The sequence below is a fragment of the Parus major genome, chromosome 5 (assembly GCF_001522545.3).
Source record: "Parus major isolate Abel chromosome 5, Parus_major1.1, whole genome shotgun sequence".
In the NCBI taxonomy this organism is placed as follows: domain Eukaryota; kingdom Metazoa; phylum Chordata; class Aves; order Passeriformes; family Paridae; genus Parus; species Parus major.
This window is the reverse complement of record NC_031774.1, coordinates 8,746,917-8,766,051: the sequence shown is the minus strand read 5'-3', so window position 1 is coordinate 8,766,051 and position 19,135 is coordinate 8,746,917. Positions and strand designations below refer to the sequence as shown.

Here is a 19,135-nt window from a genome sequence, read left to right as displayed (position 1 = left end):
GGGTCACGACATCCCACCCTGGGGCCATAGAGCGCCTAAACCAGACTGGGCCGCTTTGAGTCGTAATTAATCTCTCCACGTTCCACTGACCTTTCTGTGCAATTTCCAATGGCCCCACAGAAAAAGACCTCGGGGTGCTGGCCGAGAGCTGCCGAACACGAGCCAAGGTGTGCCCAGGTGGCCAGGAAGGCCAATGGCATCCTGGCCTGTGTTACCAATAGTGTGGCCAGCACGACCAGGGCAGTGACCCTGTTGTGAGCGCCGCTGAGGCCCCACCTCGAAGCATGGGGTCCATTTTGGGCACCTTAATCCAAATCATTGAGTTGCTGGAGTGTGTTCAGAGAAGGGAATGGATCTGGGGCAGCATCTGAGGGGACGGGGGGGAGGTATCAACCTGGAGAAAAGGAGACTGAAGAAGGGCATCTTCTTACACTCTACAACTACTTGAAGGGAGGCTGTAGCCTGTCGGCTCTTTTTCCAGGTGACAAGCAACAGGAGAAGAGGAAATGGCCTCAAGTTGCGCCAAGGCTTGTTTATATCAGATATTAAAAAGTTTCTTCATGGAAAGGGTTGGCAGGCATTGGGACAGACTGCTCAGGGCGGTGGTGGAATCACCATTGCTGGAGGTAAAAGCCGTATTTTATGTGGCCCTTGGGGACATGCTTTAGTGGTGGGCTTGGCAGTGCTGGGTTAGTGGTTGGGCTCAGTGATCTTACAGGTCTTTTCCAACTTAATGATTCTGATTCTAGTACAGAAAGGAGTTAGACTCGTGTGTGTAAGGCAGGTCACGGCAGCCAAATATGTGATGAGGGACATAAGAGAGGAAATTGGACTTTGAAGAAGCCACCCTCTCTGGGTGGCTGAGAGCTGCCAGAATGATGCTGAAATGAGAACAACACACAGAACGTTGCACCCTGTTCCAGTTACCTTCAGCACTCACACCCTGAAGTCGGTTTGAGGGACGGACACTTCTTAACTTTCTTAGCTGCAGGGCTAAGAAACGAGCTAAGGCTATGTTCCCGTCATTCAGGGCTCTGGGGACAAAAAACTGCGGAAAACGCGTACGGGTGTGCAGCAGCACCCGGCGCCGGAGGAGCCGTAGCGTGATTGGACACCAGGTCTGGATGGAGCCGGTGCTTGAAGCGCTGACGGCACCGAGCTGCTGCCGGGGCCGGGAGGAGCGGCCGGAGGAGGGATCGGCAGATGGGGCCGGGAGGAGGGGCCGGGAGGAGCGGCCGGAGGAGGGATCGGGAGGAGGGGCCGGGAGGAGCGGCCAGAGGAGGGACCGGAGGAGGGGCCGGGAGGAGGGGCCGAAGGAGGGATCGGAGGAGGGGCCGGGAGGAGGGGCCGGGAGGAGGGGCCGGGAGGAGCGGCCAGAGGAGGGACCGGAGGAGGGGCCGGGAGGAGGGGCCGGCAGCTCCGGCCCTGTGCCGTCCCGGAAGCAGTGGGGAAGGCGGCAGGGTCGCCATGGGCCGGGCAGTGACCGTGGCCACCTGCGCCCTCAACCAGTGGGCTCTGGACTTTGAGGGCAACCTGGAAAGGATATTCAGAAGTGAGTGCCGAGATGGCTGGCTGCCCCCGGACATCAGGAACCCTCTGCCGCTCCTTCCTTCCCTCCTCCCGCGGGCGGGGCAGCGCAGCCCGCGCCTGTTTCACGCACTACGCTCCCAACACTTTTCCAGGTATCGACATCGCCAAGAGCAAAGGAGCCCGGTACCGGCTTGGGCCAGAGCTCGAAATCTGGTAAGGGCTCTTTGCTGGAGCTGGGTTTGGTGCGATTCCAGTTAACTGTGGAAGAACAGTCCGGAAGAGTATCAGCTCCGTGGTGCTGCAGTGCCCAAAGCCGTACTTAAGCATGCGGCTGTTGGTGCAAAGAAAAGCACTGTAGTTGTGGGCACAGGATTGGGTCTCTTGTCTTGGAAACCTAACTGGTAACGAAAATTTTTGACCTATTTCAGTGAGTTTTCCTTCAGGGGAAATGTAGTGCATTGATTTCTGCCTGGGTCCAGGCTGCTGTCCTTGGGAGGAATATCATGGGGTGATACAAAACACCACAGAGTTTTAAATTCTGTAAGTAAGGGATGGTGTTGACAGCACTGCTTCTTCATTTTCTGTATAAATTTTCTATGTGAGTGAAATGTTCCCTGTCTGAAGTAGTCTTGATTATTTGGCTCTGGTGCTGATCTGTCTGAATTTTTGATTTCTCCTTGTTTCTATACACAGTGGTTATGGCTGCTCAGATCATTATTATGAGTCAGACACACTCTTGCATTCATTTCAAGTTCTTGAGAAGCTCTTGGAGTCTCCAGCAACTCAAGATATTATCTGTGATGTGGGAATGTAAGTTTTTTTTTTTATTGTACCTGTAATAAATGGGTAAGTCCTAAGGGAATGCTGCTTGTGCCATGCTCTGGATAGTGAGGGCGCTGCACCAATCTTTCAAACATATCTTAGGAACTGCACTACTTTTACCCTTGTGATTACCATGACCAGGTCTGCAACTTGCAGAACACTTTCTGGAAGATAATTCTTCCAGAGATTGCTGGTGGCTGAGCCCTTCAAGAGAGAAATAGGATAATTACAGTTATATATTGGAAACCTTAATGTCTGGTCCTTATTGCCACAGCTCAGACTTTCTGTGAGGTGTAACTCAAAGGGGTTTATAAATTGACTGTCTTGTAGGAATGTGGGGGCTGCTTTCACTGACAGACATCTTAAAGCAATATAAATGTATGTGAAAATCGCTGAAGCCATTGTAAGCCTTGTGCTGACATGGAAAAGTGATAAATTATATCTGTAAAATTTACGTGTTAGTATTGTGTGGGGTGACCCCCTCCCACCCAGAGAAGCAAAGATTTAGTTTTACATAAGCATTGTTAAAGTGAGAGGCATGGCTCTAAAACCTGGGAAAAATAAATTCCACCCTCTGCCTCGGGGGATGTGCCCTGTGAGCCCAGGAAGAGTTCCCCACCCCGGACCCCTCGTGTGGTGGCAGCCCAGGGTGTTGTGATTGGTTCTGTGCCCCTGGGATTTCTCCCTTGCTCTGTTCCTATTAGACCCCAGCCTTAAATGCCACCCTGGCTCTGCCCCATAAAACCCCCACCCTGCCTCTGTTCTGGGCTCTCTGTCTCTGGATTTAAACTGAGTTTGTTCCTGTGTTGAATAAATGGTTTCCTGAGCTTAACCAGAGACCTGTCTCGTTGAGTCTCATGTCAGTCACTGGTGGCTGTAACATCCCTGGACAAGACCCTGCTGTTGCAGCTGTGGAATGCAGCAGTATTGATATAAATATATAAAGCTGGTTTGATTTTGAACTGGATTGGCAGTATTACAGGAGGTCACATTTGATTAAATAACCGTACCCAGCCATGGGGAATCTTCTGGTCTGCATATGTTCGGATATACTAAGGCTCAGGTAGCAGTTGATATATCTGAAATTGACAGCATGGTCATTAACTCTGATTTTTTCAAACAACTACTTTAACTAAAAAAATTAGAAGCTAAAACTTGATATATTGTTTTGTTTGATTCTCTCTAGTGAGGTCTTATGAATAGTTTTTATGCAGTAAAGTAGATTCTGTAGCTTTTTATTATTTCATTTAGTGAGTGTAGTCACTGCTAATTTTGCTTCTTATTTTCACAGGCCTGTTCTGCACAGAAATGTTCGCTACAATTGTCGAGTGATCTTTTTAAATAAGTAAGTAGTTCTTGATGTGTTTTGTGAGGTAACACATCTTTTCAGACACCAGTTTGGCCTTCAAGCAAGATTCTTCAGTGCTATGTAGAGTGAGGGATTTATCTTCTTATTTGGTAAATTTCGAGAGAGACAACTAAGGTTTTTCCTTATCTATTTTTTCTTTTTCTGATTTATGGAAACTAAATTCCCACTGCTTTCTGAAAGAGCTCAGTAAAACCCCTTGAGTCTGCAAACAGAAACTTTAAAAATGTTACATTATAAAAGAAGAAAAGGAATTGATCTTAATCAGTGTTCATGTATAGTGATCTTAATCAGTGTTCATATATAGCCTTGTTTGGCTGTACATCGTATGTTAACTCAGCTTTTCTGTTTTGTTTTATGATTTAAGGAGGATTCTTCTGATCAGACCAAAAATGTCACTGGCAAATACAGGAAACTACAGGGAACTTAGATGGTTCACTCCATGGAGCAAAGCAAGGTATGCTGGCAGCTGTTAGAATTGTGTTAAAAAACACAGCTTGCTGTTTGCAGCCACAGCAACAGGGTTGAAATATCTACAGCAGATCATCACTAGCTGCTACAGGGAGAACAGCAACACACAGTCAGCCAAGCTATGTGGTTGCAGCTTGGTTAGGAAGCTTATTGAGTAGTCAAACTCTGAGTTGCTGAACTGGAAGAAAATGTGGGGCTGCTTGATCCTACAGCCAGTGTAAAGTGTAATTTTCCTGGTATGTGCTTTCTAAGAACACCCAGCTCAGGACAGGAAGAGGCTGTGTGTCTCCTGAATTGCTGCATCCCACTACTGAACTGGCAAATGTTGAAATGGATGAGCTCTGTCAGAACTTCAGCTGCAGAGAATAAAAGCTGCCTACCTTATGATGCTGCAGAACATGCCTGGCACACATCTCTGATGCTGTGCACTGATCTTGTAGTCAGGGAATGTTTTAACTTGACTGTCCCAGCAAAGCACTTCTTGTCCCTCCTCTGAGCCCCAGCTGGTTCTGCCTTGCTCGTGTAGTAACCCTGCAAAAAGAGAAACTTCCATCTGGCATTTGACTTGCATGGTGTGTTCTTTGTTAGGTCTGTTTTCTAGCCAGGATGGGGCATTGGTTACCATGTCTTTCTGAAGCACAGATGATGCTATATTAAAATGTTAGCATTTATGATTAATTCCACTGAGAATATGAAGGTATTTTTTCATCTTTTTTAAACACACACAGCTCTGTACAACTTCAATATGGTTTCTTTAACCAATGTTAGAAAGTGAGATGAGAACCAGTTCTTATGCTGTGATTTATGTAATGAAGTATTAATAATCTACTTGATTTAGGCATGTAGAGGAATATTTTCTACCCAGGATAATTCAGGAAGTGACTGGACAGGTAAGTTGGGTTTTTTTTTTTTTTTTTTTTTTTTTTTAATTTAGCATGTTCCAGATTCAGCAATTAAAAACTGTAGCCCCCAAAATTTTTCTGCCAGTCATATTGTAGATTCATATGTTTCAGTGGTGGTTCTAAGTTACATGAAATGAAAGCATAATTTAACCTTATTTATGTTAGTATGCAGCAGCAAAGCAAGTAAATTTTAAATCTGCCTCAGTTATTTGTATATACAGAACATTGCCATATTTTGCATAATTTTGGTACTGAGTTTATCTGTGCTTGATACTAGAATTGAGTTTTTAGGTTAAAAAAATTAAATTAAAAAATCATTTAAACCTTGTTAATTCAGAAGGATCTAAAATTTATGTTATTTCCCACAAAGCAGGAGTGTGCTTTCTAGCAACAGACAGATTCTGTTTTGTGGATTAATTCCTGTCCTTAAGCAAAGCACTGGATCTGAATATTACTGAAATTAAAACACAAAATTTCAATCAGTCCAGAAATTTGCATTACAGAATTTTTATTTTTTTTTTTTACTCAGACTTGGTATAAAATGAAAAAAAGTATAATGTGATTTATATTATGTCACTAATTTCACATAAGTGATCCTTCAATTTTTTTATTGTCTTAAGATCAGTTAAGTTTTTGAATTGAATAGCTTGTTCTACTTCATATGTGTAAGAATGTTCTTGTTTTTTCTCAGGAAACTGTTCCTTTTGGGGATGCAGTGCTAGCAACCAAAGATACCTGCCTGGGGGCAGAAATATGTGAAGAACTCTGGGCACCAAACAGGTAAAGGAGAAGAGGAAATAAAAAGTAAACTACCCTGGAGCTGCCTGTTAGAAAAGATCTGCTTATTATCTTTCAGAAAGTGCCAGTAAGATAAAATATAATTAGGAGCAACAAATACATCATGGGAAAGACCTCACTAGGCTAGGTGCAGGATGGCAAAGAAATGTGTTTAAGCTAAATCAATTCAAAACAGAAGGTAGGGAATGGTAGGTAGTAGGTAGGATGACAGGTAACTCTAATGGTCACATTCCTCGTATTTTTCTAAATCTCCCAGTTATATTAATTTCCTTGTAACTGCAGAAGGTGTGGTGTTTCAAAGATGTGATATTTTTTTTCAGTATTTCTTTCTTATGACATTGAAAAAAGAAAAAAAAAACAGTAAAAATCTTCTCCTTGTGGTTCTGTTTTTTGATTTACTAAGAGACAAGAAAAATGGGACAACTGACTTTGCAGTGTATATCCATGCTGCCCTTTCAGACCAAGATTACGTTATTCTCTCTTTCTTTGAGGCTTGGCCTTCTATAGAGTAGAAGGCATTTCATTTAGTACAGAATGAGCAAAAGCCCTCATGACCTCTGCAACCACTCTTGACAGAAGAGTTGGGCAATGCAAGAAAACAGGTGTTTTTGGAAGCCCTATCCTTGTTTGAGCTAAGGCATGCATAAAACTGACAGTGACATAGATGCTTCTGTTTATCAGTGATTTTTAATGATATTTGCAGTTTTCACAGCACAGTAGGGATTTATTCTTGTGCCTTTTGCTTTGACAGCCCTCACATTGAGATGGGACTTGATGGCGTGGAAATTTTCACCAACTCTTCCGGGAGTCACCACGTGCTGCGGAAGGCTCGTGCTCGGGTGGATCTGGTGAATTCTGCCACAGCAAAGGTATGCACTTTTCTATCTGGAAAGTTCTGTTTGTTTTAAAAATGAGAAGATATTAAGTATTTGGTCTGTAGTCCTGTCTAACAGTGATGGGGACAAAAATGAAGCAATAAGTGTACATTACACTGTGAAAAAGCTACTTTGTCATTGTAATTTAACATGCTTTGATTATATTTATCAAAATCTACTCTCTCCTCTGGTATCCAAACACAGCTTCTGTCATCACCTTCCTGCTTTTCCCAACCTCAATTTGAGCTCAGAATTTCAATTTAGAAGTGCAGCTCTCTCTCTTTGCATTGAGGGAATAACTCTTGCTACTGATAGAGACTCCTGTCAAGAGAGAATCCCAGCCATAGATCATTCACAATATAAAGGGAGAGGAAGTTTGCAAGAAGGGCAGGATCAGAGAAATAACATTTTGATTTTTAACATCCTGTCAGGTGCTATATTTTGAACAGCTTTTGTTTTTTTTCTTCCCTGCATGTTTGTTTCCCTGGCAGAATGGTGGAATATATATTTTAGCAAACCAGAGAGGCTGTGATGGTGATCGTCTGTATTATGATGGCTGTGCCATGATTTCCATGAATGGAGAAACAGTTGCACAAGGATCCCAGTTTTCACTCGATGATGTGGTAATGTTTTCACCCCATAGCTGCTAGCTCATTTATGCTCAACATTTCCCAGACATTCCAGACTCTAGGTCCACGTCTCTAGACTAAAAAGGGTGTATTTTAATTATGCTACTCAACTAGATCCAAGTGTTTTCCTAGTCAGATTACCTACAGTAGCTCTCCTGTTTTTGTGAGGAAGAGCTGTCACATGGAATAACTTAATGAAAATATTTTATATGCAATCACCATAAGGAGGAGAGACTGTTGATTGAGATTCCCTTATCTAGAGGAAGAAAGGGCAAAGACTGCAATGTTCTGATTATGACCCAGTTTTGTAGGTTTCATAAGGTTTGACTTTGATTTCAGAAAAAAGTAGATTTGTCATCTAGGTTTCCTCACATTATGTGTCAGATCCATCTCTTTCCCCAGTAACATTTCTTACCTTTTCCTTTGCCACAGCTGATGCTGAATCTTTTTCCAAGCATTTTTTGTCTGTGTCGAGTGATCTAATGTTGAAAGTTTTTCCATAGGAGGTGCTGGTTGCTACTCTGGACTTGGAGGATGTTCGAAGTTACAGAGCAGAGATTTCATCTCGTAACTTGGCGGTAAGAGCTCTTTGTGTTTGTAAACTGTGACAAGTTTGAATAGTTATTAAATGTAAAAAGTATTTGCATGTATTGATTTTCACAGTATCTTACAGAACTAACGTTTTATAGATATATGCTACATTAAAATTGCTTTCTTCTGAATTCTTCTGTACTGTTGCTTAGGCAAGTAAAGTGAATCCTTATCCCAGGGTAAAAGTGAACTTTGCTCTGTCATGTCCTGATGATATAGCTGTTCCTACTTGTATGCCAATCCAGTGGAGACACCACAGTCCTGAGGAGGAGATCAGGTAATCAATCACTTAATCTGTTGCTTGAAAATTATTTTGATTAAAGAAAAACCAAACCAAAACTCAAAGAAAGAGATAAATGTAAGATGTTGTTTAGATTTAAGTAAAGGAAGTCTCTCATTGGAATGCCACAATAAATATGTTGACTTGTTTAGGTGTTATTCCCTAACCTTCTTAGAACTATGATGTTCTGTAATTTCAGCCTTGGACCTGCATGTTGGCTCTGGGATTATTTAAGGCGCAGCAAACAGGTAAGAACAACTTGGTTTGTTTTTCCCTTGGCACATCCAAATTGTTATCCTATACGCTGTCATCTCAAACTGATGTTAGTCCAAGGTACAAAGTTTGAGTGAGGTAGCTCATTCAGACTTAAAAATTGTGTTCCAAGTGTGACTTCAATATGCTCTGTGCACTTTTCCCTTAGGAACTGTACTTTCTTGAGTGCAGCAGAATGACATGAAGTAGTCATTCAGTGTAATAGTAAAGGATATATGAAAAATGTAATCTTTTTTACTAGTATTCCTGTCTTACTAGAGGGTGAAGACAACTGGAATTTTTTCTAGCCAAAGGGTTTTACACTGACTACTTGTTCGATTATCCAGTTCATGAGAGTTTCAGAGGACATGCTCTGGGTGGTTTGTTCTGTTTTTCCCCAGTAGAATATAAACAGCCTTGAACAATGCACCTGTCATTCTTGTACAGGAATGTGTTTCTGGGTGATACAATATGTATTTTTTTATAATTTTGCTGTGTGGAACCTCTTCCTTGCTCTGTTTTCAAGGCAGGATTTCTCCTACCTCTAAGTGGTGGAGTTGACAGCTCTGCTACAGCTTGCATAGTGTATTCCATGTGTCACCAGGTTTGCCTGGCAGTCAAGAATGGCAGTAAGTAGATCTGTATGTCTGGCCAGCTGTATTTACTAATGATTATGGACAAGTTATTATTAGCTGGGTGCAGTAGCTGAAAGAGCTTATTAATGGCAGACCCTTTTCCTGTTGTTCTAATGGAGTCCTTTGTGTCTCTTCAAAAATTCCAGGAAAAATGTGTGTCCATATTCAGATTCTCTGAATTGGCATAACAGTTTTCATTTTGGGTTTAAGAATTGGATGTGGAACTCAAACTAGTTTCTGTCTAGACTAATCTGTCTCAAATGTTGGTTAATGTAGTCTTCAGTTTATTCTGAAAATTTTCCCTTTCTGTTAACCAGCACTACAAAGCATGGCTAAGAATGGTTTAAGTTCTTAAACTGGCATTAAGCAGACTTCATGCTTTTCGCTAAGTCTTTGTACATACTGGATCATGTTTTCTATGAAAATTCTTTAGTATATCAAAAGGATTTAATATTTCTGTACTCAAAATCAGGAGCAAAATCAGTAATTCTCTTATTTGATAGATGAAAATTTTTGGGGGGAGTTAGATGTAGTCATCTTATTTGTTGCTTTCCTGGATTAGAAGACAGGTGTCTGCTGGAGAGGGCAGGAGCCTCCCTTGGAATGGAAAAATGTAGACCCTCCTTCCGAATTATTATAATTCTGAAATCAAGGGGCTCTCAGGCAGAGATCTGGGGATAGGAATAACAGTTCTTTACTAGTATGTATAACAAGGCAAACAAACAACAATTTCTACAGCGTTAACAACAAAACAGAACCATGGACCCCGTGACAGCTTTCTCGGCTGAGACAGGAAGGGAGGGAGGAGAGGCTTTGCTTCACAAACCCCCTCAGGCAGTCCAGGTGCTCCTGCAGGGCTCTGAGGAACACTCAGCTGGAACAGCAGGAATGAGCTGAGATCCCGGGCCGGTGGCTGAGGTGGATCAGCAGCTCCGTGGCGGTGTCTGGCACTGGCACATCCTGGGAGGACAGGGGGTGTGAGGCCCACCAATGAAGAAGGAAGAAGCAGCAGCTCCATCTGGGCGATGGAGAATTTTGGAGAATTCCCTTCTCCAAACTGCAACAACTCCCAGCGAGTGTTCTGCTCTCCAGCCCAAGAAACCAGCCAGCCCCCAGCTGTCCTTGCCACCCCCCTCCTCTTCCTCCCTGGGCCCAGCCAAACTCACTGTGTTTCTCAAGAACCCAACAAGTGCTAGCAATCAGGTTTCCCCACAACTAAGGGGCAAAAAATTCCATAGGTGAGAAGGAGCAAAATGATGGAAACCCAACCCCCAACAGTCATGTAAAGCTTAATTGGAATACAAGGGATGTACTAGATATTTGCATATCCTGCAAATGGAGGCGCACAATAATTTCTACTTTTGTTTTGTTTCTTTTGCTCTGTCCTCAGATGCAGATGTGCTGGCTGATGCACGCAGGATTGTGAATGATGAGACCTACATTCCTGAGGATCCTCCGGAATTCTGCAACCGCGTCTTCACCACGTGCTACATGGCTAGTGAGAACTCCTCTCAGGATACCCGCAACAGGGCTAAACTGCTGGCTGAGCAAATAGGCAGGTACAAGCCCACAAGTGCTGGGAAAAAGCATCATGGGCTGGCAAAGGCTTAGATCTAAAACACACAAGCTTGGAAATGGGAAAAAATAAGAGAGGAATGGGAGGTAGGTTAAGTAGGAATGCTACAGATATTATTACTTAAGTGTTAAGATGAGGCAAATTTAGAAGCATTTGGCAAAGGACATGGAATTTCGGAAACAGACTCTGAAAAGTGTTATTCTTTCCTAAGTTTCTTCATACCAGATCTGATATTTTAGCAGCTTTAAAACTGCATTTGATGGGTGGATGCTGGTTTTTTTTTTCTATTTTATATTGTCTGATTGTGCTGGTTGAGTCACTTGTGCTTGAATTCTTCTCAGCTACCACATCAACCTGAACATTGATGCGGCTGTGAAAGCTGTTGTGGGGATCTTCAGTGTGGTGACAGGTCGAATTCCCCAGTTTTCTGTCCATGGAGGGAGCAGCAGAGAGAGCCTGGCACTCCAAAATGTGCAGGTGTGTGTCCTGTAGGCTGAATCAGATCACACCTTTTTGAGTCTGTGTGTTTTGGTTTGATTTTTTTTTTTTTTTTTTTTTTTCTCGTTTTCCAACCTAACCACCAACTGTGCTTTAGTTCTGAGTGTTGGATATCCTGTTTGATAGTTTTTGTTAATTTGAGGACTTGATCTTTCTCTCTCTGTTACTGGAGAAATCCAGCTCTTTGTTCTGGAAGAAAACATTGAGTTCTTTATCAGCTTTTTGGCAACAGGAGAGGCTTAAGGCACAGAGGAGTGTGGGTATTTGCTTAACATCACCCACAGTTGCGGCTGGAGCTGGAGGCTGGATCCCAGGTTGGTTTGGCATTACTGCCATCCTTAGAAAAAGCTGAATTTCACGACGGGGACAAAAGCGAAGTGTACTTTTTATAAATGCTTTCTATTAGACTAGAGGGATTTATTTACTCTATAATAAAGGGTGTGGTTTATCCGCATACTTCATTGATCATGTATCCTTGTTAGTGTTGTTAGAGATAGCAAATGGCAACCACTCCCCAGTTGGCCAGGAGAAACTTCATCAGTCTTTGGCAGCAGCAGATACTGAACCTGGATTTCCTGAGCACGTGCAGCCATTTCTCCACAAGATCATCCTTGCAGTCGCACTTACCCTGCCTGCATTTTGTTCTTCATGAGTTTGTTTAGACAATTGATTGATAAAAGTGACTGGGGAGAAATCACTATGCTATGTAAATTTTGCTTTCCTTTTCATTTTGTTTTACAGGCTAGAATAAGAATGGTCCTTGCCTATCTGTTTGCTCAGCTGACACTGTGGGCTCGTGGGATGCCAGGGGGACTGCTGGTGCTGGGATCAGCCAATGTGGATGAAAGGTTGGTGAAAATTAGGAATCCAAACCCAGGTGGAACAGGTCACTGTCATTTCCTTGCAACTCTACCAAATCCCTCTGTAGATTATTACTCAGTAGGGGTAACAACCTAAGAATACCCAGGTAACAATGAAATTAATGAAAATAGTTAAATTGGCCTGAATGGGAAATTATGTATTTTTCAGAGGTTTAGACAAAGTATTGCTATAGCTTTCCCATAAAATGCTGTTTTTAGCAGACCTTACCTGTGCATTCACTAGGCTAATTTCCCAGTTTGTTGAATTTTCAGTTACTGTGTTAGGAATTAAGATGTGAATTCTGATCTGAAAAAACAGACTTTAAAATCTGGAGTACTGTTATTAGAGTTGCATATTCAAAGATTAAAGCCATGCCTGTAAGACTGTGGGAGTGGTAACCTCTAAAATGTGAGAATACTATGTGGTGGTTGTGTGGATGTTTTGAGATTTATTGTTTTAATTAGTTAGCACAGTATTTTAATTGTTTTGCACATATTGACTTAGCATAGACAGTTTTGCAGTGCTTTATGATTGAAGTATCATCTTCTGGAAATTTCAGGGTTTTAGGATAGCCCTGTTGCAGTTAAACGTGTTTGCTTTTAGGTATGAATATGCTACTAATCTGCAGTCTGTTTCTCTCTTTCTTCATGCTGCATATAAATTCTCTGTAGGGTTAAGGATTATATATATTATGCTGCAGTTACATTATTATTAACTGTTGCCATATAAAATTTCCTGTTTTGCTAAGTCTCCGTGGCTACTTGACCAAGTATGACTGCTCCAGTGCTGATATCAACCCTATTGGTGGCATCAGTAAGACTGATTTGAAGAACTTCATTCAATACTGCATTGAAAACTTCCAGCTCACAGCCCTCAGCAGGTGAGCAGTGATTCAGTGACTGTGTTTGTTAATTCCACTGGAAGAATTGTCTGAGCCAGGTGCTTCATTTTTGGGATGAAGCACTGTTTTAACAAACATAAGACTCATAAGACTGCACAGAATCTGTGTTTTTCCTTTTCCCTCTCCCTTACAGTATCATGTCAGCTCCACCCACTGCGGAGTTGGAGCCCCTGGTGGATGGACAAGTGGCTCAAACTGATGAGGTAATAATGGGCAGTGCCTTTAAAATGCTCTGGTAAGCCTTACCCCAAAATCTGGGATTTGTCCTATAACTGTTGTTCACTCTTGTATTCAACCATGCTTATTGACAAGCACGTTATAAACAGTCTTAAAGCTGCCAAAAAGGCATTGGTTTCCCACACCTGCCCTAGTGGTGTTGACAATAGTTTCCAAAACAGCAAATTAACATTTTTTAATTATTTTAGATTTTTGGACACTTAGAAGGATGGGTGTTGCAAAATTCAGTTTGTTTTAAGGTTTTTATAATATCAAAAGAAAGTCAGGGCTTTACAGCTATGAAAATGACTGTTGGCAAATCTCTCTTCTCTCCACACTCTTCTCTCCACACCCTTCTCTTTGCTATCTGTATGGAGAGGACTGATAAAACTACCTCTGTGGCTTCCAATCTCCCAATTCAGAGAGATTCCAGTGGGTTTTTTTATTTCTGCTCATAACATTACTATGTCTTTTTGACATTGACAATTTTATTTTGTTGTTCCTTTGATTTAACTGGGTTATTTTAATTACTCCATGAAAGTATGGATTAAAATTTGCATAGTCAAGATTTTCAGTGACTTTCTGTGTGTGTGTGTTTTCAGGCAGATATGGGGATGACATATGCAGAGCTCTCAATCTATGGGAAATTAAGGAAAATTGCAAAGGCTGGACCATACAGTATGTTCTGTAAGCTGATTAATATGTGGAAGGAAATTTGTACTCCAAGAGAGGTAATATACTAAAGAGAAAAAAATATCATAGTTTAATGTTTTGCCAAAACAGAGTATGTCTGGAGAAAGGTCAGGTTCCTTTTAGCTAAAAGGAATATTTCATTATTTTGTGTTTAGAGACTTTTCTACAGCTGCAGCAGAATATGCTGGATAAGTTGGTCTGCATCTCTTAAATGGAGCTTGTTGTCTTGTGCTGAAGATTGTTAAAACAGTTGTTCATTGGGTAATTTGAAAACTGTTACTTCAGATTTATACCTTGGGGAAAACGGTTTTCTGAAATACAGATGACCAGCTACTATTGAAGCATTTGATTATGTGTTCTGACACAAAAAAAAAGGCTCTTGCTTTGAAAGAATGTTTAGACTTTGTAAAGGCAGAAGACAGTCTTCAAAATACTGTGCCCCTCTAAATTTTTTCATTAAAGTACTAAGAAACTTCATCTGATTAAAAGCTACATTCTTTGTACACCAGGTGGCATCCAAGGTTAAGCATTTCTTCAGGATGTATTCAGTCAACAGGCACAAAATGACCACCCTCACTCCATCCTACCATGCTGAAAACTACAGTCCAGATGACAACCGGTTTGACCTGAGGCCTTTCCTCTACAACACCTCATGGTCCTGGCAGTTCAGGTGTATAGACAAACAGGTAAATGCCCTCTGCTTCTGGAATGATTTTGTATTTAAATTATTCAAAGGGGGCCAAACCTGGTTACAGTGAATCTCCAGCAAAAGACAACTAAAATTTAGGGTTATAGTTATTACAGAAATAACTGTGATTGTTCTTTTCGCATAACTGTGAGGCTAAATCCTCTGATTTCAGTATAGGCTGTTAAGGTTCTTTTTTGTCATACTACTATGAAAACAAGAAAAAGAAAAAATAAAAGAATACATGTACTGAGGACAGAAAGTAATAGTGTATCCAGACTCATGAAGTCCTGTGCTAATGGGAGAAACAAGTTTTTGTGTTTTGGTTTCAGTTCAGGACCTGTCTGCTTAATTGCAGAATTAAGATCTGACCTACATCAGCGTGGGGAAAGCCAGTGTAAGAGGCAGCAATTCACTGTGAGTGCTTCTCCCACCTGCTTCTGCAACAGCTCCTTTTTTGAATCTTAAGTTAGTTGACTGACAAATACATGTTTGCTTGAACACAGCACCAGTAATCATACCATGCTCAGTTTGAGCACTGAGATGAGGAGGGACTCAGGCAATAATTGGAACCATGCTTAACTTTTTATAGTTTTTAGCCACCCCTTCAAACTTATTTTAATGCCTCTTTTATGGAAGAAGTGCTGGGGTGAAGAATTTTAACATCTTGAATTCTTTTCTGCCAGAGATTTTACACCCTAACTTAAAAGTTACTTTTAAGAATATATGTTTATGTTTTATAATACATGTCTATACATGTAATAAAATATTAATTCCTTCATCTGTGAAATGCCAGACATGTTGTAATAGTATTTTACTACCTTGAAACCTGGAATAAAAGTTAGCACGTGCTTTTAGTGCTTTTCAGTATGTTATTGTAAAGTATGTATGGTGGGGGATTTTTACATCATATTGGACTTTTTCCCACTGAAATCCAGGACAAAAGTTCTTTTGGCCTCAGGGGGAGTCAGGCAAAATGTTTTTGTAGGGTCTGGACCAAAGTGTAATTACTTTATGCTTACACTTAATATGATCAAGATTTTTAATGATGGTATTGTTACACTCTCTAACTAGATTTGTATGTAATAGCAGTTGTGCTCTGCAAGGGTAGTGGCCATTGCAACTTATTCCTGGAAACTGGGAGACAAGTTTGGGTAAGATTTTATTGTGTGGATAAGAGTAGCCTGAACTAGTAACTCCTACAGATCTTTGCAAGACGGGAAAATATTAACTTGCAGTGGTTTGAGTCAAATCTGCCCTATTCAATAAAAGGAATACAGGAAGAGTTTCCTCATTGTAGGTGTTCAGCACGATTGTAATTCTGAAGAGAATCACTATCTAGGACAGTGTCCCACTGATGATTCTGCTCTATCTGCACTAAAGATTTTTATGGCAGAGTAACGGGACTGTGAAAATATGGCACAAACTTGACATAAACCCCACTTTTAGTTAGGAAATGCCAGGTTTCCCTGTAGGAGAGTCATGTTACAGGTCGAGCTCATTTGTGAATGGAAACAATTTGGAGTGCTAATGATAGAGAAATCTGTTGGATTTGTAGAAAGTGCTTTTCTGCCTTGGATGTCTGTAGTGTAGAAAAGCCAGTTTAGTTATCCACCCATTTTTAATGCAAAATTCCCTTTGTATTTGCTGCAGAAGGAACAGGGGTAAAAGGAATTTGAGATCATGGCATTTTCTGGGAATTGCCCGATTGCTCTTGGAGTCTTCATGTCATTCAGCCTCTACCTGGCTGAGGGGGTTTAGAACAGCCCTAGGAACTCTGGCAGTGCACTCCATAGCTTCTGCCTTGGAGATGTCTGAAGTAAAGGATTTGTGGTCAGAGCACAAATGATGCACTTCAGGTGCCAAAATGTTCACTGGGATTTTAATATCTGGTGTAATTTGAAGGAACTGTGATGCAGCTCAGAAGAAAGCTGGCACATCTACCCGCAAGGACGAGATATTTGCAGGCTGTCTTCTGCTTTTTCCAGTGTCACACCACAAGATTAGCTGCATTTGGTCAAGCCAAAAGATTTATCCACTTCATAAAAACCTGATCTTTCTGTGTCTCTTTTACAACCAGCAGCAGATGCTGATGGAAGAACAAGCTTATTTTTGCTACTGAATTGGTTTACTTTTTATTTGCAGGTATCCAAGCTAGAAAAAAAGGAAGGAATTTCTGTAGTTGAAGACATGGACTAACTTCCTGTCTTGTTTAACTGTGGTTACTAATTTGCCAAACAGAATGTTCAAGACTGGATTATACTGTGATAATGAGCAGGGATGACCTGCTTAACAGTTCTCGAGCTGACCATTGTAATCCGTATTTTTTATTGACTCCCTGTTTTACTCCTGATATACTTAAATTGTAGTTTGGCTAAGGGATCATTTATTAAGGATTTTCTTCAACTTCTTGAGTTAATTGCCTTTAATTTAAAATATTTGAATAATCATAAATAAGCCCAGGGTAGTCTTTTGTTTGGTTCTGATAATTTGGATATGACTTTTAAATAACATTCAGCTGAATGTAAAAAATTTTAACAGTTCTGGTATGTGCTGTTGAGGGGGAAAAACTCACCTTACTTTCCAATAAACTTGTAATTTTGTCATGCTAATTGACTCAATTCTTATTCTGCATGTTTTTTATTTACCTGGCACTGGCTTTGTGGACTGGCCCAGTGTTTTGAGTGGCCACAAGATCTAGCTCGGCAAGATATTGGAAGCATGTCTGTCTTGAAGCTGATGGGTAATCATCATGTTAGTGGGATCAAATTTAGAGTTCAGTTTTTTGTTTGAATATTGCAGAAAGAAGTATAAAACCAGTATTCTCTGAGCTCAATTAGTGTGTCATCCACATCCCACCTACAGTTTGCAAAAACTTAATTTTTAACATCATGGCTTCAACTGATCTTATAAATTTGTTCAGTGCTGTGGAGCAATAAAAAAGGATGGGCCTGTTCCTTTCCCTGATTCCATTTTCTGCCTTTTCATTTAATGTTTGACTGTTCCCATTGCTTTTTTAAACCTTAATTTGAAAAGTGCACTTCTAATAGGGAAAAGTAGATATGCATTTCTGCAGTTCTGGGCAAACAACATTCTTAACTGCAACAACAGGAGTGGCCCAGTGAGACTTCTGTTAAAACAGTCTTACATTGTGCTAGTGGAAAAAGTCTGCTAAAAAGGGCAGATTCTCCACATTTGTTTTCCACAACTCAGGAGTTGATTAACTTGAAGTTAAAGATGCTGCATTGTCCATTATGTGTTTGTTACATGGTCCTGATTTAAATACATAACTAACTTACTTTAATGGGTGCTGCTGGTAGGAAGAATGGAAAACCCCAGCTGTGCTTTGCCTTCCTTCACAGTTAGTTGGGCACTTCCACTTCCCATTCCAGCCCGAGGGAGAGGATGAATTTTGAACAGAAGTTCAAGAATTTGTTGTATATTTGGAGACTTCTTATTTGTTTCCTCTGGAAGTTACTGGTTTCATTTTCTAGATAATCATAGAAGAGGAAAGAGGAGACATTTGCTTTCATTCAAATAAAACATAATAGCACAAAAATACAATTTTTACACACATTTCCTGTGTTTTTGCAGTTAGTGTTAGTGTTTTTATCCTGACTATTTCATACACTTGTATTTCTTAGCAATGGCATTTACAGCACATGTACAAATTGCATTTTATTTCTTGCCTGCTAATGCTGACTACAGATTGTACCAGGTCAGTCCTATTTTCCTTTTACTATCCAAATATTTTCACTGTGTGTTCCACCTGATGGCTCTAGTTTGACTGTTACCAACACTTTACTCCAATGTTATTCAATACTTTGTTGCCTGCTGAGAATGGGATATAATTCTAACATGTAGCTGATGATGTTCACTTTTTACTGGAGACAACTTGTATTGGGTTTGTGTGGCCAGGTTTTAGTTGGGGAGGGCTACAGCTTGAGAAGCTCCTGGAAGCTTCCTCTGTGTCTGGCAAAGCCAATCCCAGCTGGCTCCAGGATGGACCCAGCACTGGCCAAGGCCAAGCCAACCAGTGATGGGATTAATGCCTCTGATAACAGATTTAGAAGGAGAAAAAGGTATTGTGCAGAAGTAATTGCAGCCAGAGAAGAGCAGTGTGAGAATATGTGAGGAGAACAGCCCTGCAGACACCCAGGTCAGGGCAGAAGGAGGGGCAGGAGGTGCCCCCGGTGCCGGAGCTGAGATTCCCCTGCAGCCCCTGGTGAGGCAGCTGTGTCCCTGCAGCACATGGAGGGCACAGGGATGCACAGATCTACCTGCAGCCCATGGAGGGGCCCACACCAGAGCAGGGAGAAGCCCATGCTAGATCAGGGTCCTGGCAGGGACCTGCAGACCCATGGAGAGGGGAGTCCATGCTGGAGCAGGTGTCCTGGTAGGACTTGTGGCACTGTGGGGGACCCACAATGGAACAGGCTGTTCCTGAAGAACTGCAGCCCGTGGGAAAGACTCATGTTGGAAAAGTTCACAGAGGACTGTTCTCTGTGGGAGGGAAACCCCCACGCTGAAGGAGGGGGGAAGGACTCATTGCCC

At 41.5% G+C, this 19,135-nt stretch overlaps 1 protein-coding gene across 6 annotated transcripts; it reads left to right on the top strand.

Annotated features, from left to right (window-relative positions):
• The first annotated feature begins 1,392 nt into the window (after positions 1-1,392).
• On the top strand, positions 1,393-17,202 carry NADSYN1 (NAD synthetase 1). Of its 6 annotated transcripts, none has more exons than XR_004497857.1 (22): positions 1,393-1,552; positions 1,683-1,743; positions 2,224-2,340; positions 3,644-3,697; positions 4,086-4,175; positions 5,028-5,079; positions 5,783-5,871; positions 6,641-6,758; positions 7,256-7,387; positions 7,897-7,971; positions 8,137-8,261; positions 8,464-8,512; positions 9,043-9,145; positions 10,542-10,710; positions 11,069-11,204; positions 11,967-12,073; positions 12,835-12,966; positions 13,121-13,190; positions 13,806-13,934; positions 14,406-14,582; positions 14,940-14,998; positions 16,727-16,760. XR_004497857.1 is itself a non-coding variant. In XM_033515041.1 (22 exons), the coding sequence occupies exons 1-21, from the start codon at positions 1,468-1,470 to the stop codon at positions 14,950-14,952; spliced, it is 2,109 nt and encodes a 702-aa protein (XP_033370932.1). In that variant the 5' UTR covers positions 1,393-1,467; the 3' UTR covers positions 14,953-14,998; positions 16,727-17,202. The 6 variants fall into 6 exon arrangements, 5 of the variants coding, with proteins under 5 accessions (XP_033370932.1, XP_033370933.1, XP_015487463.1 ...); XM_033515041.1 differs by having other exon boundaries at positions 14,914-14,998; positions 16,727-17,202; XM_015631977.1 differs by lacking the exon at positions 14,940-14,998 and having other exon boundaries at positions 1,394-1,552; positions 16,727-17,202.
• The last annotated feature ends 1,933 nt before the right edge of the window (positions 17,203-19,135 follow it).